This window comes from Callospermophilus lateralis, chromosome 14 (assembly GCF_048772815.1).
Source record: "Callospermophilus lateralis isolate mCalLat2 chromosome 14, mCalLat2.hap1, whole genome shotgun sequence".
Classification (NCBI taxonomy): Eukaryota; Metazoa; Chordata; class Mammalia; order Rodentia; family Sciuridae; genus Callospermophilus; species Callospermophilus lateralis.
In genome coordinates, this window is record NC_135318.1 from 703,028 (window position 1) to 724,570 (window position 21,543).

At 52.1% G+C, this 21,543-nt stretch overlaps 1 protein-coding gene across 7 annotated transcripts in view; it reads right to left on the reverse strand.

The window, feature by feature from the left end:
• Myt1l (myelin transcription factor 1 like) overlaps positions 1 to 21,543 on the reverse strand; it is a 147,455-nt gene that overhangs the window by 58,508 nt on the left and 67,404 nt on the right. For all 7 annotated transcript variants that reach the window (XM_076832546.2, XM_076832547.2, XM_076832543.2 and 4 more), the window contains 4 exons: positions 20,192 to 20,442; positions 17,925 to 18,161; positions 16,271 to 16,392; positions 15,361 to 15,429 (listed from right to left, as the gene is read on the reverse strand). In XM_076832546.2, the coding sequence (XP_076688661.1) occupies positions 15,361 to 15,429; positions 16,271 to 16,392; positions 17,925 to 18,161; positions 20,192 to 20,442 (679 nt within the window). The remainder of the gene's footprint in view (positions 1 to 15,360; positions 15,430 to 16,270; positions 16,393 to 17,924; positions 18,162 to 20,191; positions 20,443 to 21,543) is intronic.

Genomic DNA, 21,543 nt, shown 5'->3' on the forward strand with positions numbered 1-21,543 from the left:
CTGCTTTTTCTAGGTAAGAGAACTGCAGTTCATCTAACTGATCTGCTGAAACCCACATAATTGGCGAGGAAGAGGGAGGAGTTCAGTTCTGTGTGGCCCTCCTCCGTCCCAGGCAGGAGAAAACCCGGCTAGCTACCCCAAAGGCCACATCCTGCCTGAGTCCCTCTGTCTTCAGCATCCTGGGCCGGTGTGAAGCGAGAGCTGGAGCAGGAACGTGCTGAATGTGTTGGTGTGTGGGTCAGAGGACCGACGGGCCGGCCAGTGTGAGACGCACCCGCCATGCACCGGAGCACTCTGGTCTGCACCGCGTCAATGCTTCTGAGATGAGACACATCAAAAGCACCTGGAGCTGCATCACAGGTCATTGCTGAGAGACTGGGTCAGGAGGAATTGCACTGACCTCTGACCTCAGTCGAGATGTCACTTCCAGAAGCCACCCGGAACCTGACGTGCAGGGCTGGTCACCATCGGGGATGACGGTGACCTCCTGGAGGGGCACCCAATGGGAAGTTTTACAACAGAGCACCCCACGTCGCCAGAGCCTGCCTGGTTTGGAAGCTGGTAAGGGAAAGCAAGAGAGAGGGTTTGTGGCCCCCGGGGGGGTCCAGGGGAGCAGGCCCTGATGCCCAGGGCCACAGAGGCACAGACACCTCCGTGGCAGCAGCATCTACCATGAAGCACTGTCATTCAGAAAGGCCAGAGAGATGAAGCATGAATTCAAGATCATTTGAAAAATAAGGAAATGACGGAGAAAGAAGATGACCCAAACCTGCCATTTGTGAAAACACATCGGGATTCAGAGGGAGAGGAGAGGGAAATCCAAGTGTGGACGGACGGGGGAAGCTGACGGGTGGATGGGCATTTTTACTTGATGATTTTAAACCTTGTTTGCAAGTCCGATGTAAGTGTTTTAAAATTATACCATGTTAGACAAGAGTGAGAAAAACACATTAGGAAAATGGAATTCTTTTATCTTTGAAATATTTTGATCTTGGTTTTGGGAGCTTCAAAGACAAAAAGTTCTATTTCATTTGTTGTTAGAATTGGGTTAAATTTAAATTCTTTCCTTCCTGACACCCTCGCCTCCACCCCAGCAGCCTCAGAGCTCCTTTGGCCTGGCCTACTGAGGTGCCCCAGCTGGCCTGGCCTCTCTGCATGGTCTCTGGTCTCAGTCGCTCATTGAACAAAGGCACTGTTCAGCTGTTCTGGTCGTCAGCACTATTGGGAGCACTTTACAGACATGACTCACCTGTGAGAAGGCGCCCGCACTGTCCCTGCTCCAAGAGGGGAGGCAGGAAAGGTGGGGCACGTCACCAGGACTGCAGGGTGGCCAAGCCAGGTCTGACCTCGGGAGGTCTGCCTCTGGGTCTGTGTGTGACCTGTGCTGGGGGCTCCTGCCTTGGCCTTTACAGAGGGCCAGGGAAGCCATGAAGTGCTGGGCCCGGCGGGCAGGTGTGCACCCTGTGCCTTGCTGCTCATGGCCCAAGCTGAGAGCCCAAGTTCTCTCCATGCACCTGAGGGCTCTTCAGTAACGCAATTTGAACACACTGACCACATTTGCAGAAAAATAAATAAATAATAGATATCAAGTACTTGAAATAAAAGCAAAAATTAGACTGTTTCTTTTTAGCCTCAACACTCATTCCGTATATCCCTGGGGAGTTTAGCACTAGAGATGGGCATTTTCAGTGGTGAAAATTCTGGTCATCATATCAAGAGCAGAGAAGCATCCAGAGAGGTAGAGAGCTGCCTCTGGCAGAGGCCCTCACCACTGTCAGCTGATTCTGAGGGTGAGATGTGCTGGAATCACAGCTCGGCTGGGCCCATGGCACTGTGATATGTGAAGACTCTCCCCACCCTCTGTTGTAGGTCAGGAGTGACTAGAAGTTCTGATTCAATGATCCATGAATGTCCATCCAGTGTTCAATGCGGCCAGGTACCATTCTGGGCTCTGGGCATACTGTCCTGGCAAAAGCGTCCAAGTCCTTAGGCCGCGGAGCATGCCCTCCTGTGAGCTCTGACAGAGCCCTGGCCCCCAGGACTGAGCCCTGCCGGCATCAGGACAACCAAGCGGAAAACGCTGCATGTTTAATTTAAAGCAAGCTGGCTCACCGACAAAATATGATGCCCAACAGGTGGACAAGTGCCACCAGGAGGGTCAGGTGAAGAGTCATGGAAAATAATATTCCGACAAGACAGCTCCCCAAGAAAAACGGAGGGATAGTGTGGCTTGGGAGGAGGGAGGGAAATCAGCCAAACATTAACAACGGGCCCCGAAGGAAAAAGCAAACTTTCATCCCTTCCCGGGCTCATCCCCAGCATCTCCACCGAAAGCAAACCTTCACCCCCTCCCAACCCCAGTGGGTCCTGAAAGAGGCGAATACTGAAACGCTGGACCCTGGACTTCTACCCTTTCCCACTGCGATGAGTCGTGGAAGGAGGAAAGCAAATAGTGAGGCTCTGGTATGAAGCAGTGAACCTCGAGTTCTGAGCTTTTCCCAGTGACAAGTGGTTCAAAATGTTTACGACTGCTTTCCTGAGTTACAACTGTAACCTGAACAACTAGGTCCCAGCCTGTCCAAACTGCATGTCTGCAGTCTCCAATGATTAAGTCACGCTTACAGTAAACTGTAAAACCCAGGCACCTCTTGTAACCGGGAGCCATTTCCCATACCCAGAAAACACTGACAGATGGACTTCCCTGCAGACTCAAGGACAGCTTGCTGATCCGAGGTGGCTTCCCGCCTCCCGTCTCCATCACTTGGTCGCTGTCACAGCGTGCCCCCGAGGGCAGCGCTCACGTGAAGCTCTGGGCCTGAGGACTCAGCGACAGAGAGCTCCTAGCTTCCCACTAAGCTCAGCCTCATGAGTGTGGCAAGGTGTGGCAAGGGACGGTGAGGGACGGGAGGAAGGCACCTGTCCTATGGGAAGAGCAGAGGTGACAGGATGCTAAACCAGGAGCAAGGACTTGCAGAGAGAGGCCTCTGGGTGAAGCCTTCTGGCCGGAGTGGGAGCAGGTGCCATTCAACATAACCAAACACTCATGTCAGTTCTGTCTACGAACAACGCAGGTCTTAAAAACAGGCAAAATTCAGATTCTCCCAAAACCAGTTTTAAATCTGGAAAGTAATAGGAGAAAAGGCCTAGCTGGTGGCGAACACAGGCCATGGGTGGCGATGTGCTCAGCAGGGCTCAGGACTCCTCCCTGGTGGCGTCTGAGCAGCATGAAGGGGAACACGTCTTCACACTCAGACTCTGCCGCACTGGCCAGCCCTCGGCTGTGTGCCCAGTGCTCCTCTGCTTGCCATGAAGACGCACTGCGGACTTGGCCACCCGCGTGCAGGGCAGGTGAGGGGCAGCTAGGCCTTGCTGATGGGCAGGGACACAGCTTCCACCCCGACTTTGGTCCAGTAGCCCAGGAAATCTGACTTCTTCCCTGTCTGCTCAGTAGCTGGAGGGCCCCTGGTTCAGAGGGTAAGAACTGCACGTGGCCAGGAGGTGGGGCTGTCTCTGCACATGCTGCAGTGTGGTCACCTCCCTGTGGTAGTGCACCTGGCTCCCACTAACACGCCACTGTGGCCACCACCCAGGCTGTCTGCCCTTTAAGAAGGTGACTTTATAAAGCTCACTCCTCATTATAGCCCATTTCCAGCCAGGACGATAAGATTCTCAAGCTCTTGTGAAACTTCTGGAAAATTTGTGCACTCTTGTCTTCACAAGGAGGAGCTTGGTGCTCAAGAAGCCAAGGGGCAAACTCAGATCCCAAAGGGCACCGTGGGGCTGTGCACTGCCCCATCAGCTCCCCTCAGCTGTCCCACCTGGAGGACTTGGGTTTCTTGCGTTTCTGTGGTGCAAATGAGTGCTTTCTCTTCTGTGTTAACTAGTTTAGTTGGTGACTTGGATTCACCATTTGCTGCAATTTGCATAGTGCTTTAGAGATGGCAGACATTTAGGCACTGAAGTCCTGGCACATGACATAGGCCACCAGACAACTGCAGAGCAAGATGGCACACGGTCAACACAGAAAGAAGCCAAGTCCCCTGGGACGTGCAAGCGGGAGATGCAGTGTCCTGTTCAGGGCGGCACAGCACTGAGCTGCTGGCTGGAATGGTGTGCTCACTGGTCTGGCATAGGCTGGCCGGGTCTGGCTAAGCTCTGGCTGGGAGCTTGAATGACAAAGGGGTCCAGAAGGGTCATTTCAATGCCTATGCCTGCATTGCTGGGCGCCAAGCAGGAGGGCACCATATCACTGTGGACCAGGAGGTGCCTGGTGCATCTGAAGGGGCAATGGTAAGGGTTAAGGAATATGTTTGAGTCCTTGCACTGTTCCTATGTGTCCAGGACTGTGGACGTCCCTCTTGCCAAAGGTGAGACCACAGCACTTCACGAGAGGCCCGTGTTTCCTCCTCTCCCTGCCCTCCTAGTGTCCACAGTTGCCTCATTAGGCTGGGTGACTCCTCAAGAGTTCTCCCCCTCCAAGACACTGGTTTCAGTTCTCTCTGGACCTGCAAGTGTGATGCCTAAGCCTCCGTCTGTGTGTGCTGGGTCTCCATTGAGAATGAACTGCAGCGCCCTGCTGCCTGGCAGCCGCCTCACCACGTCATGTACAGGGTGTTTGCCCCCTGCATGTCCGGTCCTGACTCCTTGTCGAGGCGTGGGTGAGCAACAGCATTTAAATTGTCTGTAAATAACCCATGGCGCTGCTTCCTGAGCCAGTCAGATGCACAGCTTTGTCTGAAATGCAATTCTGTGTCCACACAGAGGTGTGAGGGCTGGCTGTGTGGTCAGCACAGAGGCTCTACGCCTTGTTTCAGGGCATATTTAGCAGTGTGTAGGAGGAACCCTGCACTCTGGGACAGCGAGACACTCGAGTGGAAGGTTCACAACTTTGTGATGACCTTCCTTTCCACAGTGACCAGCTTTTCTGGACCTTCCCACTAGCATGGAAGCAGAAAGCTGCAGAGGGCCTATGCTTCTTTCTGTCCAGCAGTAGAGGACGAGGAGGGTCAGTCTGGGTGTCCTTCCTGGTCCATGCTCACTGCCTGCCACCCACTGAGCCTCTGAGAGCCACCGGACTTCGAGGCCCTGCAGGGTCAGGGTGACAGCTGCAGCCGGCATTGCCCCTTCACCAGGAACTCGTCCCTGCCTCTCTCCCTGCAGTGACACTGCCACCAAAGAAATCTGTAAACTACACCTGGCTAAAAGCTCATCCCAACAGAGCCCCAAGTCTGATCAAGACCTCCAGCCAGCACCCTGCTGCACATTCTAGAACTTTCTCCGGGCCCCTCCCTTGCAGGTGGGCTACAAGGACACAGGGATCAGATGCCCACTGTTTCCCCAGATGTCCGGAGCCTGGAGGAAGCAGACCTGGCTGCTGTACTGTGGCTGACGCTTTTAACTATGGGGCTGACCATGGGACCCACGCAGACACAGCTTGATCTGACCGTGAGAGTCTAGCCCTGGAGAGGCACAGTGTCACAGCTGGACCCAGCAGGAGCCGCCTCCCTGGGACCCCTGCCTTAAAACACTGCCCAGGGGGTTGATCTGTTATGATGGAAACTACAGAAACATTCTGCCCCAGAAATATTATGAGGGTATTAAAAATAAGATTATATTATCTACATACTAAGCCAGAAGAAAGGCTTTAAGATGATAGATAACTTCATGATTAATCAAAACATTAACATAACCATAGAGTGGTGGGGATATATGTAATTCTCTTTTCTCTGTTTTTTCAATTTTTTGAATTTATTTTGTGCCCAAGAAGTCATTTATAAATATTCTTGCTTAATTAATAGTATGCTTCTTTCCTCTGAACTGAGGAATATTTGTGCTAGTATTAGGTGATTCCATGTGTTGTGTATATTCTTTATCCCAATCAAATTAAACAGCATGATCAGAATACAGTGCCTTCAGTATTTGGCCTTATAAAGAAAAATAGAGAGTAAGTACCAGGAATCAAGCGGCAGCCCTGGAGCCGGTGGGCACAGCCCCTGAAGGCTCCAGTGTAGTGTCTGAGCAGGCTGGCCAACCTGAGTTGCCCCTACTGGCCATGAGATTGAGAATAAGCTAAGAAAGGTCACTGATTTGTATCCTAAATTGTAAACAATGCACGATCAAGCCATTGTCACAATTTAGACACCAGGAGAGTGGGTCAGGGAGGCCCTGCAGCCGGCCTGGAGTGCTTCCCTGCAGGTGGGGTTCGTGTGGGAAGAGGTTCTGGCAACTCCAGAGTCCCCATGGCTGCAGATGTGGCTGCCAGTTAAGTCCTCTGGAACTCCGGCCACTCCTCCCCTTCCAAGGCTGAATTCCTGCACCTGCCTGGATGTAATGAAGTAGAATGTGTTTTAAAAATAAACATAAATGTCAGCCTTCCTCTGGCTGTGGAATGGGCCTCCCTGCCCTTCCCATGCCACAGCAAGCAGACGCTCCAACAGCAGCAGCACTGGGATTCAGTCACACTCAGCTTTTGTCCATCTACACTGGTCACGTGATGAGAGAACTGTGCATCTATAAAGAGCATGCATCTGTCCGTCAGTGCCCTCCTAGCTCACAATGTCACGGAGGACCAAGATGCCAAAGGAAGACTGCTCAGTGCAGGAGCCGACTTTCCTCCACGTTCTAGAATGTGGTTATGGACGTGAAAGATGATGTCAACGGAGTCGATGGCCCTCTTTGGCATTGCCCAATCTGTGCATCCTCTCGATATATGCAGCATTTAAATTTCAATCAGGACAAATTCAATACAACCAGGAGTTCAAGTCCTCAGGCACAGTGGCCGTGGCGCCTGGGCAGCTCAGGGCAAATGGACAGCGTGGGTCAGTCTTTTTGGAGACTTGTGTCACAGCCCTGAGCATTCTGCCCTGGCTGTCAGGATGTGTCTGCAGCATGCTCTGGCTCAGGAGGAGCCAGGAGAACAAGAGGCCCGGAGCCTCAGCTGTTAGGGTGCTCTCTGCCTTCCTTTTAGGGAGACCAGATGTCTCACCTCCCAACTCCAAATAGAGAAAACAAGCCACAGAGGACCCAGATGATTGTCAAAAAAATGGACGGACTTCAGTGGTGTCAGGGACAAAGCTCTTTCTGTAAGAATGCAGAAGAGCAGGACTGAGGATTTGCCCCTTTCCTTGGATTGCCACTGCCTGGAGATCATGGGCCGTGGAGGAGTAAGTCCATAAACAGGCGGAGTCACCAGGGTCAGGTCTGCAGCAGTGGGGAGGCGCTTCCCCAGCTCTCCTTTGCAGAAGCAGCCTAATCTCATCCAGTCTTTCCAATCAAGAAAGAGCTGGAAGAGAGTGATTCTCTCCCGAAATTGCCAGGGAAAAAAAGCCTTCCAAGAGCCTTATCAATAATTTCCCAAAGGGAACATCTATTTTATTTCCAATTTCATTCATTTTGCTCTAGGGTATTATAAATCAACAAAGCCTTAAAACCTTGACCCCACAGTGAAAGGCCGATGTAGCTTGGTGTTCCCAGCTGGGCCTTCCCACTTGGTCTCTCTCCTCCTCTACCCAGGACCTGGTGTTGGGCACAGACCTGCAGCCCACCATGACCCAGGGCTGCCTCTTCAGACTCCCGCAGTATGCAAGGATGGGATGGAGAGGGGGCCATTCCCAGTAACCAGGAGAGGCCAAACCCAGCCAGACGTGAGCCATGGAGACAGCTCAGAGATCAGTTAAATGTTTGTGAAAGGAAACATGTCTGGTTTGAATTCTAGGTTTACAACAAAGTTGTGTGTGTGTGTGTGTGTGTGTGAGAGAGAGAGAGAGAGAGAGAAAGAGAGAGAATTTATAAGATGAATTCAAAATTTATGATTTGAAAATATGCATATATATTTAAAGTAACTTTAAACTGCAGTGCATAAAATTGTAAGACATGTAAATTCTCCTTCTTGCTGGTGTGCTGTGTATGTTTTACAAAGAAAAGTAATCCAGAAGTTAAGAAGTTGATTTGCTCAAAGAATAATTTCAGATGGTTTCTGTAAGAGGATTATTTTATATTTGAGTCAATGACAATTTCTTATGTTCTGAAAGTAGGCAATATCCTTAAGGACGTCTTGATGCCTGTGGTTCAGGTTTCATGATTTCAAAGGGAGAGGACGAAATGCCAAGACTCATTTCACAGGAGACGTGGCTTTGTAGCCTGTTCTCAGTTTGGGTCATTCCCAGTTTGATCTCAGTATCCTGTTCCCCACCAGGCGCACAAGATGTGTCCAGACAAGACAAGGAAGAGGGGAGGCAGGCCTGAGTGCGGACAGTGAGGGTCCTGACGTGGGGCTCTGGGAGTGGCAGGTCCTTGGGGAGCCTCCTAGGGGACCCCTCATTGTACGTGACTGGAGGAACTGTTTGCATTCATCACATTTTATATTTTCTATGAAACTGGGTGATGGAATATCAACCCCAAACCTGGGAATTTTGCTTTCTACCTGCCAGATGAAAACCCAATGGCGGCAGGCCACCAGTGAGTCCAGCAGAGAAGGTGCTGGGCGTGTTCTCTCACCGTTGGTCCAGTGCATCCTGTTTTGAAAACCAGGATCCTGAGGGAGTTGCCCCCTGCCTTTCCAGGAGAGGCCACTCTTGCTGACATGGCCCCCACGGCTCTGTGGCCACGGAGCTGGCCTTGCTGGAGGACCTTCTGTGTCTCTCCCCAGGCAGGTTCGCCCTCCCTCCTGGGTGGCAGAGAGCAGGGCCAGCCCTGGGTCTGCTCCCCGGCCTTCCCTAGGTCCACACCCTCCTCCTCCGCCACAGGGCACCTGTCCTCCCTCCCTCTCTCCACAGTCCACGCCCTGGCTCTGTTGGTGGCCTGCTACTGCCGCTGAATCCAGAATAGTATCCGCTGGGCTCACCAGCACTCTGTGAGTCGCATCCTTGTGGTCCTCTGTGGCTGTGTCCTCTGCCCAGGGTGACTGAGCCATTTGTGACAGTGGCACCTGCTGTGTCCATGAGGCGCTCTGCCCACTGTGACCCTCTTTGCACTTCCGCTCACCGCTAGGCCAGCACTGGCCACTCCCAGATTCAGTCCAGATGGCCGAGTGCCTCCCTGGCCTGATCTCAGTTGTGTCCGGTGCACCTCCTGGAAGCCTGATGTCCTGAATGCGTGCCATGAGCTTCTGGAGGGCAGGCATGGCCTTGTCTCTGGGTACTGATCAGATGTTTTCAAAACACCAGTGAATGGCGTTTGCCCGGCCGTGGTGCCTCTGCAGGTGTGCTCACAGTCTGTGTTTCCACGTGGAAATCAGCGCTTGGGGGTCCACCTGCTGGTCCTCATTCCTGGAGGAGCAGTGGGAGCACAGAGGAACGCACTGGCTGGGGACGAAGAGCTCTGGACGTGGGTGTAGCTACAGGAAGATCACACGCCGGTCAGGAGGCAGCCAACCAAGACCACCGGAGACGCTGCGGTGAGGCACACGTATGGGCACAGGTGAGGATGTCACTCGCGATGGCCACAGGCGCCCAGGGGTGGGAGTGCGCAGTAGCCTCTCTCTTTTGTAACCACAGACTCGTGTGGAGTCTTCGGAGTTAGAGACTCAGGTTTGAGTGGACCGACAGTCCTGTATTTCAGTGAGACAGTGGAAGATGGCACCGTCCTTGGGAACGCCCCAGGCACTCTGGCTTCCCACCTCGGTGTCTGATGTGTCCACGGGGCACAGGACTGGAAGAGCCTTCCAGTACGGACACTCCCCAGTGTCCCCATGGCCACTCCAGGGGTAGATAAGGTTGTGCTCCTCGGGCTGTGCACTGGCTCTGCCAGAGGGCTCTCTCTGTAAGGAGCATGTGGTGGCCCTGCCTCCTGCTGCCCCTCATTACTTAGTCCAACTTCCACACTGGGAGCCTGAGGGTGCCCTGCACAGAAGCCCGGGTCCCAAGTGCTGCGAGGCCTCTGCAGAGGTTTTTGCAGTGCGGACCTTCTGCTGCTGGCTTGGGTTGGTCTCAGTGCGCCTGCAAATGTGATTAGTTGATGGTGGTGAGGATGGGCCAGCCTCTCACCTGTGGCTCTGGAGGGGACTCAGGGCAGGGATCTTGCTGGACCAGCAAACGTTCCAAGGAGGCATGTCCTGCAGGGTCCAGGCTGTCCCCACCTGGGGTTCATACCGTGGCGTGCTCGCTGAGGGGCAGGAACTCATGAGGGATGGAGAGGAGCCAGAGGCTGTTCTGCTTCCCACCTTGTGGGAACCAGTGAGCCACCACTCATGGGATCCTCCTTTTTCCAGTCATGGATCTGTGTGCTCCCGTGTGCATGCCCGTGATTGACGCAAACCCCAAACATTCTTATTTTAGAATTTACCATATTGTGCTTGCCCACACGTTGAGCTGGAGCTGGCCTTACTTGTGGTAAAACATGAGCCTATCTACAATTATATTTGGTAGTTTTAAATTTGCTCTTGTGCAAGCCTTATAAACCTTTTATAGACATCGAAATAGAAATGGTCTAAGCACTTGCTGGACCAAGAACAAAATGCATTTAGCTGCTTGTGAGAGGGACTGAGAACAGGGCTTCCCATGGTGGGTGCATGAGGGGTCCCTGGAAGCCCGGCAGCTGCTGGCTGGCCCCAGTGATTTCCTGACAGCCCTGCGTGGCTTATAAGAAATCCACTCAAGAGCAAGCTTGTGTAAGCGTGCTGTTACAGCCATAGCTGCACACAGCCTCTCAGGGGGCCCAACACATAGATGTGACTCAGGGAAGCGTGACATATGGCTCCAAATCCATTGCTGCCTCTGGACTGAGAGGCCACTCCAGGCCTCAGTTCCCTCCTCTGTAAAGCGGACCTGAGCCCCTTGCCACCTTGGCTTACAGATCCGACGACGTGTGTGGAAGCTTGGTTGACTCTGCCAACTGCCATGCCCTGGAGACAGGTAAAGTATGTCTTGCCAACAGGTTTCTCTGTTCTAGGGGTGGCTCAGGGCAGGAGGCAAAATCTCAGGGCCAGGGAAGGGCTCACCTGGTCCCCACTGATGGTGTGCCGGATACCTCCCTGGGACACCCCATCTCACCAAGATGTGTGCTCCTGCAGAGGTGCCGTGCAGCGCCAGGGCTCGGGGAAGAGTGCTGCTGAACTAGGGGACATCTAACTGAATCGAGGGTCCTGGGGTAACTTCAAAGTGCAAGACACCCCTGCTCTATGGAGAGACCGGGATCTCACAACTGTCATAATGAGCTGAGCTTATTCAGAGGCCAACACTCAAGAAGGAAATATGGCTATTTGTTGAAACCAGGCCCGAGTGGATAGCAGCAAAAACTTACAAAGTCCTACAGGTTCACTGTGGTAAATGGAGGAGGCAGAAGTTTACAGAATGAGGACTGCTCCCCAGGAGGCCAAGTGTGCAGGAACCTTCTGCTCTCTGAATCTGGTGCTGCGGGACGCGTGTCCTCTGGCAGAGCCCTGCAAATGACTACTCTGCACCTGCCTTAGGTTTACAGCCCAACACACAAGCCCAAGGACAGCCCAGAAATAAGTAGCCTTTAGGTTTTGACCCAAGTTCAAGATTTTAATTCTTTGATTTACACTTTATTTAAAATAACTATAAGCAGGCTACAAAAGCAGGGTTATGTCATGTGTGGCTAAACTTGCTGTTTGCCTAAGCCTAAGCCCCCCGTCACGGCCGGGGACCATAGAGCCAGTGAGCGGTGAGAGCACAGGCAGGATCCCCATGCCTGCGACGAGTAAGTCCAAGGGCAGATGGAGAAGCCAAGACCCCTGCAGCCTCGAGTCCCTCTCCCCACCAGGCTTCGTGCTAACGACGGCACTCGTCTGTGAGCTGAAGACATGGGTAAGGATGAGGATCTGAATCTGGGCAAACAAGCTGTCAGTGGAATCTAGTTTGGAGCCCTGTTTGAAGAACTCATTGCCACTGCCTGAAATCAACTTTGACTTTGCTTAAATTGTCCTTGAGACGCTGAAACACCTACATCCTGGTGTCTACCCTGGACATACGTCTGGAGTAGGAAAGGGATCTCTGTTGGGAGGCATGGTCCCTAGAAAGAGCAGCGGCCAACCTCGGGGGGGATTTGCAAGTGCTTTCCTGTGGCTTCTTTTAGGAAGTCTTAGAGAATGAAACTTAAAGAGAAGAAACTACCCTTTGGAACCATATAAAGCAGACTTCTTGCCAAAAATCCACTTTAATTTGCACAGTTTTGCTGTCTTTTGACTTGTGGCCTCAGCGTCACAGCCAGGGACTCCTCCCATGGCCCTGGGAGGCGGGTTGGGGAAGGTGTGGAGCTGTCCCGGACCTTGCCTCTGAGCACCTGTGGTCTCCCCTGCACCCTCCTCATTCCCCACAACTGCACCGGCTCTACATCAGTTGAATGAGGGACCAGAGAAAGTAGCGTTCTCATGTTTGAATGAGATTCATGCACACATTACATTTTAATATGTTTTCAGTTTACATACCGTACACAATCAGACACAAAATCATTGATTTCTTATTAAACTATTGCACATCCGTTGCTACAGATAAGAGCTAAGCACAGTGTTAACTCAGGAAGTCAAAGAGCTTCGAGGGTCCAAGACCTAGGGCACACCTGGTGAGATTCATCTTGTGTAGTAAAGAGTCTCCTGTTAATGGCCAACTAAAAAAATTCAGTGATGGAAATGACAAGAGGAAAACTCCCAGAAAACTCCACGTGTCATCTGATGCAAAGAGAGGACTTTTTGAGGGAAGGGGACCCGCTGCCTGACAGGTCTCCATGAACCACTACAGGGCTGCCTCGTACACTGAGTAGGGACTCTGCTGGTCTGCTCAGGTGGGAGGCTGCTGTAGGAAATGATCAATCTTTAAAACATGCATATGAAGAGAGGTTCATTGGGAAGGGCTTGAGTGTGAATTCCTCTCCAGGAAACAGTCATACGTCCTCTGCTCAGGAAAGCCCCAGCCGAGCTTTCTGACTCCTAACACAGAAGAGATGAGCTCACTGGCTAAAACGTCAAAGGCAAAGATCATATTCTGATCCACGGTTTCCTCAGTTTGAAAAGACACCAGCATGTGAAGATGGGCCACTCAAGCATGGACTCCTTACAGAAGGCACTGAATGGAAACTCTTAGTTCTGAAGATCCATTAATAGAAACAGATCATTTCAGAAAATAATTTGAGTTTAGATTTCCTAGCAAGGATCAAGCAAAGGGGAGCTCATTTGCAAAGACAGGTTTGGAACTGCATGTCTCTCCCCAGGCAGCAAGAAGGGCCTGTGCGGCTCTGGAGGACCACCACAGTACCTCCCCAGCAGGGGGCGGGGGAAGAAGAGGGAAGGTGGCGACTGCAGAAGCAGAGGTCTGCCAGGAATTTGGGATTAGGATCAGCTTCCAAGCCCAGCACTAAGGGAGAGAAGCCAGTGCAAGTGTATGGTCAGAGACGGCTCTGGGCTCGGGGCTGAGCATGAGCAGTCAGAAGAACACAGATGCAGCAGCACCCAGGCTGCTTTCTGGTCGACAGCTGGTCTGTGGGAAATGGAGATCTGCCCAAGTTTTGCAAAGTACTCCTCATCAAGAAATGCAAAGGACTGTTGTCACATTCTGACGTGAGGCCGGGTCCAAGTGCAGTGAGCCACTGTGGGCCACGAGGACAGTGTGGTCCCCACCGGGACAGGAAGAGGCCTGGGCAGGGTGTGGTGAATGGCTCCTGCTAAGGCTGTCCGCTCTGAGGTGCTACGGCTAAGTGTCCACCAGGCACTGCTCTGGACCAGGCTATGGACTGCAAGGTAAGAGGAAGCCCTCCAGGGGTCACAGTCCATGAAGAGAGCTCCGAGAGGCGTGAGGCGCAAGGGCTAGTTCAGGAAGTCACTGAACATGAGCAGGTGGTCTATGGCACTAGGGCCTTGGACAGGGATCCTGCAAGAAATGACAGGGTGTGAAATGACGGCCTGCGCTCCGTGGAGCCTGGTCTGTGGCCACAGCGAGGGCAGGGGAAGGACTGCTGGGAGGATGGACACGGGGAAAACAGCCTTTTCCTGGCGTGGGCAGAGCTTTCCAACAGAAGGGAAATCAAGAACCTGTCCTGAGGTGGGGTATCAAAGGGGACACCCAACTGCCGGGGCGCCTGGCTCTTGTCACGTGTGGACTGTCCCCTCTGTCCTCACAAGCACCAAGGACCGCCTCACAAGAGGCCTGGCGGTCTCACACACCCTCAGGACTCGCCCCTGCCCCTCCCATGTCCTGTCTGGGCCTGGAACGTGCCCTGGGGAGACTCGGAGAAGGAAAGCCTCCGTGGCTGGTGCAGATGCTGGTGGTTGCAGTTTTGTAAGATTCATGCTTGAAAGTCACAGGCTTAGGGGACACAAGGCTGTGCAAGGCCCCGACACACAGTGAGGCAAGGGCTCCCTTCTGTCTGGAAGGCTTGGGTGAGCTTCACCAAAGGGGCAGATTGCACACTGCGTCCTCGAGTTGTAGGAGAAATGGCATGAAGCTGGGGACACCTGTGGTTCACGAGGACAGTCAAGGGTCTGGGGATCCTGGAGGAAGACAGGGCTCAACTGGGGAGCTATACCAAACAGCTTCTTTATCTACCATGCTGGAGAGGTCAGTGCCATCCTGCAGGGAGCCCATGGGTGATGGAGGAGCGACAATGTGAAGGCCACACCACCCCACGCATGTCCACTCCAGGGCTCTAGGCCCATCCTCCCCACCTGTGTCCTATGGTGAGCTAAGAATGGTTTTAACATTTTTGAATAATTGGAGAAATAAAACAAAATAAGGGGAGTATCCTATGAAATGTAAAATCTATGTGTGTGTGCATATGCAGCGTGACGGCATGACTGCATAGATTCATGCAGCATCGTCCTGAGCAGTACTAACTCACAACAGTACCGGTGTCTTACGGAACTAGTACAGCAGACTTCTCCTTTGGGCTACTGAAGTATGCATACTTTGAGTAATTATATGAATTTCTGAGTTTAAAAGCTTAACTTTTCTTTTTTTTTTTTAATTGTATATGGACACAATGCCTTTATTTTATTTTTATGTGGTGCTGAGGTTCGAACCCAGTACCTTCCAGTGGCAAGCACTCTGCCACTGAGCTACAGCCCCGGTCCTTAACTTTTCTTTTTAAAACTACAATCACTTCTAAAAGTTTGAGTACCTCTGAAAAATTTTCCTTGCAGGTGCATGCATACCTGAAGATAAGACCCGTGCTTCAGACAATTCTAGATGGGAAGGATGTGATGTGAAAGAACTAGAGATGCATCTAAGGGAACATGGCGGAGGGATCTTCCAGAAATGTGCTGAGCCCGAAGCCCCATCCTGTGCACTAAATATGGCACTGGTACGCACGGGTGGCTCCTTCAAAGCATTTTCTTTTCAAATGACACATCATTTTTTGTGAACTACTGAATGAATAGGTTTTTAAAAGAGAATTGTTTTCATTAAAGCTTACTTGAGTTCTTGTGAACTGGTGGCCAGCATACTTCGAATGCTTTTGTCAGCCAGTGGGCAGCCGGACAGACTGTAAGACAGGCCAGGGGGGGCAGGTGAGTGAGCCTCTAGGCAGTGGAATCGCCCGAACGAACACAACATACAGTCGAAATTAAAAAGTTCAATGCAGAAGAGCAATGGGGCAAGTGCTGTATATTGAATTTTTTGTATCATTAATTCTGAATATGTACAAATGTAAATTTAAGAAAACATTTCTGTTAATAAGCATTTTTTTTTTAAATTGTGCTTTTAGGTTTAAACGTTTGAGAAGAATTTTGCAAATTTTGGCAGTTTGAGATTAAAAGACATTATACAACACGTAAGTCAGCATGCTTTTGAAGGTCAACATAGAGCACTTAGGGGTCAACACAGAATCAACGTTGGTACTTGACAGCATTGTTGAGGTAAGCTGAAAACAATAAATTGAAGACAGAATCCACCATGAGAGAATGAAGCCACACCTTCTGTGTGAGGCGTAATTGCCAGTCACATGACCACTCCCATCACACCCCGGAGTTGGACATCTGCCACCAAACAAAAACAGAACAGCCTGAACAGTAAGTACGTTTAGAAAACTTCCAAAGAGTTTCATTGTTTCCAGTTTAGCTGCAATGTCTGCAAGGGGATTAAGCACCCTGAAGGACAGCTGGGAAGTGCACAGGATCAAATGAGATGACGCTTCCGAACGACAGAGCATCATTGAGAACCAGCAGGCACAGGTCAGCCTCGCGCCTACTGACAGGCAGCTGGAGAGCCGGGTGCCGCGAACGCGCATGCTCAAACGGCAAGGCGGGTGCAGACCGGTCTTTAGAAATAAGCCAAAGGAAGGGAGGACCGAGGAGAGTCGGAGTTCCACCTCGCGTCATGCTTACGTTATTAGGTCCTTTTTGCTCTCCTTGCACTGGGGGTACTTGGGCTTGGGGCTCGGGATGGTCACCTCCCCAGGGTACCTTCTTTCTTCCAGAGCCTCCTGGAATGGGTCCAGGTCTTCTGGCTGTAGACAGAACACAGACAGCTTCAGAGCCAATGCCGGAACTCAGTGCAAGGCCAAGAAGGGCCCACACCTGCTGGGCTCCTGCTCTGCCTCCCCACCTCTTCTCCCACAAACTCACTACCCAACGCTTCTTTTCCCTGACAAGGCTCCTTCTGAGAAAGCAGACTGCCCTGTGTACAGCTGCTCTAAATGTCGAAGTCCATGGTAAACTGCCAGTGGTCAGAGCCCTTACTCAGTCTCCTGCTGGCCGAACTGCAACGGGACTCACAGCCAGTGTGGCAGCTGGCGTCTCTCTCATCCAGTATCCAGGGGATGCCTGCTGTCCACCACTGACACTGCACTGCCGCTCAGCACTGGGTCACTGGTGAGTGTTTTCATATAGTGCCTTTAAGTCTCAGTGGATGGAAGACAACTGTGTGCATATGATCTTAAACTGCCTTTGGGCAGCATTTTCTGAGAGTACCTGTGTTTAGTTGCGTCCACTTGCAGTAACCTATGAATCCCTATAGGTGGCAGCGCCGGCAGTTGGTGCCCTCAATTCACCCTGCACAGCTCTGTTCCTCATAGGACCTACAAGAGGAGAGTTTTTGTCCCTGTATGGGGAGCTTAATTCTAATTATAAGAAATTTGGGGATTCAAATACAGTGTATTTTTTGGTAGTAATGATTTAACATTGCAGGAGAGAACAACAATTTTTTGGAATTTAGCTTGCCAACCAGATTTGATTTTTTTCACAATGTCTAGATACTTAAATCAATTTGAGGAATAAACACAATAGACTTATAGGCATGTGGCTTCCCTGTCAATTCCTTCATGGAGCTAATGTTTCTTTTCCCACCTCCTTGTTTCTGTAAGACACGATTGCTTGGTGGGGGTTCATTTTGTAGGAAATAAAGGAGAGTCTAAATATGGATGAAAAAATCCAATAAAGAAAAATGATCCATCCTTCCTTCCTTCCTTCCTTCCTCTTTTAGCCCAAGGGACATTATATCCATTTTAATAACCTGAATTTGAAAATTCAAGTTCCTTCAACAGTATGTTCTTGACAAGGGTGTCATATTGTCCTAACAAGGCTGGGTGATTGGGCATTCAAGACCAGGCACACTCCTCTGAGACTGTGTGTCTTGGAGAGGAGCCCTGTCCTCCGCTTCAGAGAGCATGCTGGCAGCCATCGGCTGCTTCCCACACTCACTGCTCATTGTCAGCCTCTCCTAGCAGACAAACCCGATCTGCTGCTTTGACAAGGAACTAGTGCTGCCTGTGCCTTTCCCCAGAGGAACGTTTGCAGCAAAGCACACTTGTCAGGAATACAATGTAAGAGTCAACAGTTTGTTTCCCCCAAACCGGTATGCCACCATCTCTTCCAGGTCAGGGAGAAGTGTCCCTACCTAAATCCTAGGCAGCTGAAAGCCATATTTAAAGAAAAACTGGGCTTTTTTGAAGGGTGTGCAAATGGCCTCTGCTCTCAGCCAGGCCTACTCCAGCCTCTCACAGATCACAGCCAGAGCCAAGAGAAAGGACAAAGGACGTACGGCCATCTCTTTGGGGTCATCCTCGTCCACCCGCCGGGGCTTCATCTTGGTGTAGTCCACTGGCAGGTCCCAGCAGTCGCCCTCGCTGAGCTGGAAGCACCGGCTGCTCATCACTGCCTGCTGCTGAGGGGACATGGGCTCCAGGGGCGTCAGGACGGGACAGCAGCTATCCCGAGGCCTCTGTTTGTTCATGCTGAGGTCCAGGGTGCCATTCTCATCCACGTCCATGTCAGGGTTCTGTTGGCAGAGAGACATGTGACAGCTGGGCCTGAGCACTTGGGACATCCCATCCTGTGCGCCCAGACTGAGGCCCTGCCCTCAGCAGTGTCATGTTCACCCCCAAACTCCTCATTACTGTCACTCCCAAGGCAGGCCAGCTTGGTCTGATGTCCATGTCAGCTACCCCGGGCTTACCTGGAAAATTGTGTGGAGACTGATAAATGGATCTGTCCCTCCATTTGACCTTTTCTCTATTTTTCTGCCATCTTTCCCCCTCCCTCTCTTTTCCCATTCCCTCCGGTGCATCTCTGCTTTTAGAAATGAGCATGGCCATAAGAAATTCAAAGAAGTTCTTCTTTTTGATGTCATTAGAGTTCAAATGCCTACAAGATCAAAAATGTGTGTGTCTCTCCGTGTGTATGTCTGTGTGTGTACATATCAGCTTATGAACTTTCCTTTAGTTTCATTGATGCCAATGTTTCAAGAATTAGGAGGAAAACGAAAGACTCAAGGATGAAGGAAGGAGGGGAAAGGAACTGGTTTTCTTTCTGAACCCTGTGCAGTGCTGAGGACTCTGCCTGCAGAGGAGGTATGCAGCCCAGCTTGGCACGGGGCTGGGTCTGACCTGCTCTCCGCGTCAGCGCCCTGCACTGCAGCCAACTGCCCAGGAACAAACCAGAGAGGTGCGTTTCAAGGTAAGAATGCTTCAGGGAGATAAGGCTCCTTCCCACCTGCAGGAGGAGGGGAGAGGGGCCCATGGAGGACAGAAATGCCCCCAATAATTCTCCACTTTTCTGGCAGAGTTACACTTTTTTGGACAAAAATGTGATGTCAGAGATGGAGTGAAACTGCTGCCTGCAGGAAGGACCCAGCAGCACTTCCCTCTGGATGTCATTGCCAAGGAGGATCCACCGACTGGGAGTCCTGGACTGAGGCTGTCCCTGGTATGTGTCCAGCATCATCCTGCCTGAAGTCTGGCTGCCAAAGGACATCTTGATCTCAAGCTCTGATACTCATTTCGGCTGACCTGATGTTTGAGTCCCTCTCTTAGTTTAAGAAAGTGAAAACTAAACTAAACTGAACTAGAAGTTCCTGTCTTGCCCCGGCGGAATCTTTCATGGTAGCCTTGCATTTATCAGCCCTGATCACGTGAAAACTGCAGCCCCTAATGCTGCTCCACTACTAGGGATAAAAATATCAAAAAGAAAAAGCATTTGCAACACATAACATCACTGACCTTTCTCCATCCACACAAATCATACCCATTTATAAGGACTACTGTCAGAGCTGTGAGCGAATGCAGCATGGCCGATTGGCTTTAGATAATGGAGAGAGCGCCCTTTGTCTGTCTGGAGAGTGGCTGACATCCACAAGCCCGAGCCTGCGCTCAGAACACAATGGGCCACTCCCTGGCCGCCGGGCTCTCGCCGGCCCCCTAGCGGCCCGGGCGAGACAGCTCCCATTCTGCCGTGTCGGGAGCGCTCCCTCTGCTCTCTGAGCACACGTCGGAGCCCTTTGGTGAGGAAATGAACAATAGGAAAGCCGGTGACCCCTGCGCTCCCTTCCAGCATCTGTGACAGTGTGGACTAGCAGCGCCATGTGACTTGCTCCCGGGCCATCTATTGGAAATGTGGGTGAGGGGCAGCCCGCCTCTACTTGATAAGGGTGCTGCCAAACCTTCCTCCCATTTAACGTCTAGGTGCTTTGCTCTTTAAGTCTGAGTTCTCTGTGAGGTCATTGGAAACGCCACGAAGACTTTTGATGTTGAGTTACTTTTGAGTAACTCAGTAACACTGTGAGCTCAGAGTTTACAGAACCCATTTTCCACCCTAAGGAGGGAGAGGCCTGGCGATTTCTCCTGACCTAGAACACATGGGTCTCCTGGGCAGTGGGCAGCCGGAGCCGCGCGGCGTCACTGCTCAGGTGAAGGACGTGCGGCACCTGCAGGGCGCCCCCGCGCAGGCTGCAGCGCAGCTGGCTCTGTGCGGTGGCGCGAGCAGCAGCCCCGCCTCCCGGGCCCGCCCGCGGCCAGGCGCAGGTGGGCGTACCCGCGCGGCACACAGGTCCTGTGGCTTGGTGGACAGGTTCTGTGGCATCTCGCGGCAGCGCGTGGACAGGTTGAGGATAGCGGCGGCCGCCATGTGCGCGGCCTCCACGTCGTGCGTGTAGTCGAAGCTGCTCTTGCTGCACGTGCTGCTGGCGCTGCTGCCGCCGCCGCAGCTCAGGTTGCTGCTGCTGCTGGGCGCGTAGCTGCTGGTGGTGCTGCTGCTGGGGCTGGCGGTCTTGCAGTACCGCTTCGCTGCGGAGACAGCGAACAGGACGACTCAGGCCCCGAGCCCAGGACGCGGGGACACACAGCTCCCCCGCCGCCCCCGCCCCCGGATTTAAACACACAGCGATGGGGAACATGATGTGGGGGCTTCTTTCCCTTTTTAACATTGCATGTGTTGGGTCAGCAGAGGACTGGGGTGAACTGGGAAAGAACGCACCCTTTTCTTCAACAGACTGCACAGACATGCGTGGCAGCACCCCTCCCTGTGAAGGAGCACCCCTGGCTTGGATCTGGCTACAGATAGTGACAGTTCCAGTCTGGTCAAGGCTTGAGGAACCAGCTTGTCTGGGGGTGGGGACTTCCACAGATCATCAGCTGGGGTGGGGGATATTGCAGTGGTCAGCTTGGGCTCTGTGTCCCACATGCAGGTGACTCAGATTCAAGGGCGATATGGGGATCACCTGTTGGGGTTATGGAGACCCTGTGCTTTGGGAAATGGATTTTTGGCTGGGCATGCAGACTGGACCATGTGACCCAAATAGCCCTTATCCTATACATCCCACACAGGCTGTGGAGGGAAAGGTAGAATATCACACACACCTGTGGCCCTGCTCAGGGTAAGTGTCAAGACACCCCTGACTGGCTGCTGGGTGTGCAGTCAGGCACTAACCCTTTATGTCAGCAGCCTCTCCATCTGCCTGCAAGGAGCTGGACTGTTCAGTGTCCCTTAGGAACAGCTGTCTTCACTAACAGCAGGCAGTAGGAAAGAGAGTTATTTTTAGAGCTCCTTAAAACCTCCTTTAGTACCAGGATGATAAAATGTCTGAGTCGATCATGTATTAGGATGGGACCTTTTCCTACTAATACAGTATCACTGCCAGGATGTCAGAGTGCGTTCATTTGTGTGGTGCATGTATCCACCTTATATCCCGTGGAGTGAGGAGTGACCCTGCAGGGTGTCTGCAGACCCCCGTGCAGCTAGACTCTGCAGGTGCCTTCACCCTCCCTCAGGAGCTTCTCCTCTCTCCAGCTGCCGTGGTCAGCCCTAGGCAGGCTGCCCTCAGAGCAGTGTGGCCTGCGTTCTGTTGTGCCTGGCCCTCCATGGCAGAGCAGAAGGCTGTGTCTCTA